General features: G+C 36.4%; 1 protein-coding gene across 1 annotated transcript; it reads left to right on the top strand.

Annotated features, from left to right (window-relative positions):
- Positions 1–1393: 1393 nt before the first annotated feature.
- Positions 1394–4498, top strand: LOC101730379 (interleukin-8). Its single transcript, XM_004911120.3, has 4 exons — positions 1394–1562; positions 1826–1949; positions 2626–2712; positions 4203–4498. Exons 1-4 carry the CDS (start codon positions 1499–1501, stop codon positions 4213–4215), a joined length of 288 nt encoding a protein of 95 aa, XP_004911177.1. The 5' UTR covers positions 1394–1498; the 3' UTR covers positions 4216–4498.
- The last annotated feature ends 1442 nt before the right edge of the window (positions 4499–5940 follow it).

Below are 5940 nucleotides of genomic sequence, written 5' to 3'. Positions count from 1 at the left end.
CCCCAATTTTGGCTCACCTAATCAAATATTTACTCAGTCATACTTACTTCACATTTTCTTTTTGTTTTCTTGAACAGGCAGCCATCTTTAAAAAAGTATTCTCTCTTCCTTTCCCTCCTTGCTTCATACTGCACATGTGTTTCATTTCCCCCCCGCCCCCGGCAGATCCACTTCTGATTGGCTGGTGGGCATGTGTAGCTCAGAACAGGAGACAGGATCAAGTTACACACATGTGCATTGCTACTGAAGTCTACAGGAAGGGGAGAGATTTCAGTGATGTCACTGTAGTCTTCACACTGCTATAGGCTGCCAGCACCATATCTCAGAGAAGCAAGCAGGGATCTGGGAATTTAGATATGCAGTAAGTACTTAAAAAGAATGCCTTTAGACTTACTTTTAATTTATTTTAACCTTTCCTTGTCCTTTAACTCACTGCAAATATCATCAATTTTCTTTGGTTAAACTCAGTTCTGAGAAGGCACACCTTCTCCCAACAGTGCACTGATGTCACAGACAGAGAAACAGGGGAAAGAGTTCTCTGATCCTGTACATGTACTTTTTGAAATTACTTTTCTTAGTTATACATCTAGCACGATACAAATTTAAATATACAGTATGTCTCAACATTTTAGACTAAATCCCATGTTAAATCAATACTTCAATATGTAAACTAGTGACCCACATAATGTAGTTTCTTGCCTGGAGTCTGGCTTTGTTTCAGATTTTTGTATTAATGGTAGTAGACTGATTAAAACTTGAAAAATTGTGCTTTCAAAGTAAATGCCTTAAGACCAATGGTAAGAAAAAAGTGCTTTGGAAAGTTCTGCTGTGGGGATGTTGCTGATGGCTGCAACTCTCTGTGATAGTTGAACTTACTACTGCTAGTGAAAATGGTACCATAGTGAATTATTAAATGCTAACTGCTATTGGAAAGATTCCTACATATGTTCATGCTATAACTAGTAATATACAGAGTCACTGGGGTACACAGATCCACTGGGTACCCGACTCATGGGCCCACCGCCCGGCTACATAAGGGCCGACTAGCCAGTCACCACCATTCTTGCCCTACTGCGCTACTTACTTCACTGTTAAAAATGATAGGAGAAGGAAAGGTTGAAACCTTAGGCACCCCCAGTGATTGTACTCACCTATCTGATAACCTGGGCTGGAGCTCCTGTTAGCAAAAAAACGCACCAGCCTGGGGTACATGCAAGCAAGTGAACTGTTATGAGGATGGCTGATCCCAAAATAATATAAAAGTATGTGTAAAATATGATTTCTCTGACCAAGCAAACTGAGAATGTTGCAAGATTCATTGCGCAAGAAGCTGTTACTTAATTTCCAAGGAATGTTAAAACAGAATAAGCAGACTTGTATAAACCTATAAATACGTTCCTTTTTTGTGAACATTTGAACTTGCTGCAGCAGGACGGCAAAGCACTGAGGGTAGATCTGTGCAGAACATTTGCTGAAGAAAGATTTTTAAAATTTTAAAATGAGTGCTAAAATCATTGTTACTTGTCTTGCTTTGTGCCTGCTTTATTCCACTCTTACTCAAGGTAGGTTATGTGTTATTGTAATCTTTATATTATATAATCATTCAAAATAATGCGTGTAGGTTGGATTGATTTTTTCAACATTCAGGTCAGCTCTGCAGTACTCGGTTGTTGCAGGGGACAGGCTAACATAATATTATAACTGGTATTCAAGTATTTTTACTAATTTTTAAATCTGTATCTGAAGATGTATGTACTATATATTTTACAAATGTAGAACCTCATGGTTCATTGATTTTTCATATAAAATGTTTCTTTTGTTCTAGGCATGACACTGTCAGGAACAGGGCTGTTAAACTGTAAGTGTCTGAACACTATCCGCCAATTCATCCATCCTCGATATCGTCAACAGGAGGTTATTAATTATGACTGTGAAAATGTAGAGGTTATGTAAGTACTGCACTTTAACAATGCATGCTAATTAAAAAGGACAGTGAAAATGTTGAGGGAACCTAACTGCCAGTAATCAGTAAGGATAATAGATGTATACCCTAACTGAGAATACCCAGGAGGGATATTGCGTTGTGAAGGGCACAATATGAAATTCTGCATGTACTGCATGCAAAATTTACTGCTATTATTCAGTACTGATATTAGGTCTTTTCTTCTAGTTGTTTGATAAATAGTTACTGTTTGTATAACAAGCACTGATGGCAAATGTATATTACTTATTGTTTTATTGCACTCGTATCGTTCACTGTATATTATAAGGGCGCACCAGCTGAACGTAGGGGTGGTCTTTGCACTCTCTGCAGTAGTGTTGTGCCCCCCTTGACTTGCTCTGACACAAAAAAGTAAAGTGCAGGGGGTGTGAGAGGGCTTGCTTAAGGGGCCATTAACCCATGGAGTCCCACTGTGTAGGGAATCTAAGTGCAGGCATTAAATTAGCAATAGTGCTATACTAGCAAGATCCAATTAATGTACAGTATGCATATATTATTAATGGCAACTGTGGCAATTCCACACATTTCTGCTTCTTGGTGTTTCCTTATATTCACACAATGAGCTTATTGCAGGTTAATGGTGGTTATGTTATTGGACTGACCATTTTGTCCTTTATCTTTAGAATCACTCTTACAACAGGGATAAGTGTGTGTGTGGATCCCTCTCAACCATGGGTACAAAGGATTATCAATAAGAAAATATCAGAAAGGTAGAGTATTATCTATAAAATAGATAAGTAAACTTGTCATACATCAGACAAGTGCAAATCTCAAAAACAGATAACATATGCCCTAAAATCTTGTACCTCTTGTTGGTCAGATGAAGATAGAAAAAGAGAAAATAGAACATAGAAACCATCATGAAATTTCTTCAGAAAAATAAAATAAAGGCAACACCATGCACATACCTACTACTTTTTTGTGAGGCAGTGCTCTGTCACATTGGAACTTGTGTGCATTAACGCAATAGAACCCTGGAATCACCATCAGCCTGATATTCCAAGATTCCTGTGGTGTGTTGCGCCAATGTCCATAACTAATTTGCACAAAGTAGATCAATCACTAATGCTATTATTAACGTCATGTTCCAGAAGTGATGCCAATCAAACACAAAATCCATATTCCACAACTTGCGCACAACCCACTAGTTGATGTGTATGTAGGTTAGCGCGAATGTCTATTTATGCTTTTATTCTGGAGGAAAAATGCTATGTTGTGGGTAAAATGAAGGTTACAACTTACCGCACAGAGTACCTGTCAGGTGACTGAAAAACACTGTGAGTTTTTAATTAGAAACCTAAAAATTCCTAAATAGGTTGTAAAATCTGGTGTGCTGTTAAAATTTGTATCCACTGATGAGATCCAGTGGAAAACTGTAGTGGTCCACCAATTATTTAGTAAGAATTACCATGGCTGCTGCACATGCTATGTGTGTGCCTAGATGTGTCATCCAGTTATGTTTTCATTTAATTTTCCCCTGGATGCCAATGCTGGTGAAAGCCAATGCGCTCTAGGACAGAAGTGAGTGGCAGGTGTTAACAAGAACACAACACCAGCTAAATTTACAACAGAATAACAACACTACAGAATAACAACAGTACACTATCTTTTTGTAGGTATAACTGATTAAAGCTGCTCATAAACAACCAGCCATTGGTATCCATCATTAAGTGATTGACTTGTATCAAAATATCAAATGTAAACTTATGGCAAGGCAACAAATTACTGCCTCTCAGTTGTGAAGCAAATATTATAATGCACAGTACTGTATAAACTACAGAGACTGCTTTACTTACAGAAACGGGAGTGAGGGCATCCTCACCATGGTCTATAAAACCGAATAAAATAAAAAAAATTGTTCTGTAAAGCCAACCCTAAGTGATGAGCCAGCTTACTAACCCTAAAACCTAACCTGGTCTCTTATTTCCATAGCCCTTGGCACATTCTTTATCCACTTTAGAAATATACCAGTTTGGATTAACACATTTAAATATAATTTACACATAAGTATGACTCTGGGTATTTTAGGTCCCTGACCAGTGTTGCTCAGTTTTCTTTGATCTGCAAGATTCTAAACTATATGCATGATGAACTTCCCCTTTAAAAGAAATATAGTCAAAAAGATAATACCTGTACTGTAAAATTTTGCTATGAATGTTCTATGATATTTTTCTTTTATTTGTATACCTATTTATTGTAGGGAACAAAAATAAATAAGACAAAGAAGAAGAGCAAGGCATCTAAAGAAGAAGATGAGGGGAATATCTGCTATTTACACAACAATGTACCGTGTCACTTTTGCTTTGTTACCTCTTGTTTGCTATCCTATTATGCCTATTTAACTTTCTGATCATTATCTTGCTTTACTTGACCATAATCTCTCCATGCGATAGCAGAGCCAACCTGTACTGTTAGATGGGAGATCTGTGTCTATGCTTTATTACATAAAGTTGTACGAATATTTTATTATTGCAAATAAATTGTTAACTTGTTAAATTGTCTAATCATTTAACAAAATTACAGCTGCTGCAATGTATTTAGTGTCTCAGTTGTAGTTTTAATGACTCTACAAGATTTGCCTTAATGCAAAGTTGGTTGATGGTCATTGTCAGGGTTGGAAAGAGCATTTTCAGTTTTAACTGACCACAACTCCAGCTAGGTTAAGGGATATGTAGATCAGAGGTATGACCCCCAACACTAGGGAGTTTGTTTATCTAAATCTAATAAACTAACATATTGAATTACTGCTAATTTACAAATTTGAAAAACTCAAAAATTCTAATTTGACAATATGGCTATACTATATACTATATTTATGAATTTATACTGATTTAGGAGCCCTCTGCTGTCACTGCCCCAGCAACCCTTGGATTTTCATTATGCAATCACAAGAACATTTTTCCTGAGAATGACTGTATTAGATTTTAAATGTATGTAATATTGAATAAACCCAATAGGATTGTTTTGTCTCCAATAAGGATTAATTATATCTTAGTTGGGATCAAGTACAAGGTATTATAACAGAGATAAAGGAAATCATTTTTAAAAATTAGAATTATTTGCTTATAATGGAGTCTATGGGAGATGGACTTTCTGTAATTTGGAACTTTCTGGATAATGGGTTTCCGGATAAGGAATTCCATACCTGTACTTAGATATTTGGTGACAATATCAAAAACTTAAAGGTTTAAATGTAATTAGAGTGCTACTGACCAGCAATAGCAGTAACCAAAATTACTTTGTAGCCAGTGCTTGCCCATAATGCACTGCTCTCATACTTTATTATTAAATGTAATGACAGATTTCCATTCCTTAACAGAAAAAAATTGCTCCAAAATGACATCATGCACAATTCATTTGTGCTATCTATAAAAGATAAGCAATAAGCAGGTTACAGTTTTTTCTAACATTGATCCTATATACACCTGTTTGTTACCTGCCATAGAGACATGGGGGTAAAATAAAATAAAAATGAAAGATTATGGTAAGAATCACTTTGATGAGGGGAAGCTCTCAAAGGTAGTGGTGGAAGAATCTTCCTACATCATGGAAGGTCATACAGATGCTACAGAGCCCTTGAATACAATTTTTTAATCCCATGTGACTACAGTAGTTAGTAGCTGATGGCACCTTACAAAGGTTTAGGAACATGATTGGAGTCCAAGATGTGATATGTCAGCATTCCCTTGTGATCCTTACAATGTAACCTCATTTTAACACTCCTGGAAGAAATAGTAAACAGAAAAGCGCTGCTACATGTGCTTTGTGTTTATAACCTTAATAATAGTGCTTCAGTATATATTGCAGTACATATTGCTCTGTATAGACTATTTCAGGCATGTCCGATCAAACATGTTCAGCTATTATATGATTCCTATGAATTGCAAGTACCACTGTTTTATTTAAGGCTGCTTTTAGCTGGTACCCAAAAAGAACAG

This window comes from Xenopus tropicalis, chromosome 1 (assembly GCF_000004195.4).
Source record: "Xenopus tropicalis strain Nigerian chromosome 1, UCB_Xtro_10.0, whole genome shotgun sequence".
Classification (NCBI taxonomy): Eukaryota; Metazoa; Chordata; class Amphibia; order Anura; family Pipidae; genus Xenopus; species Xenopus tropicalis.
This window is presented reverse-complemented; position numbering and strand designations above follow the sequence as displayed.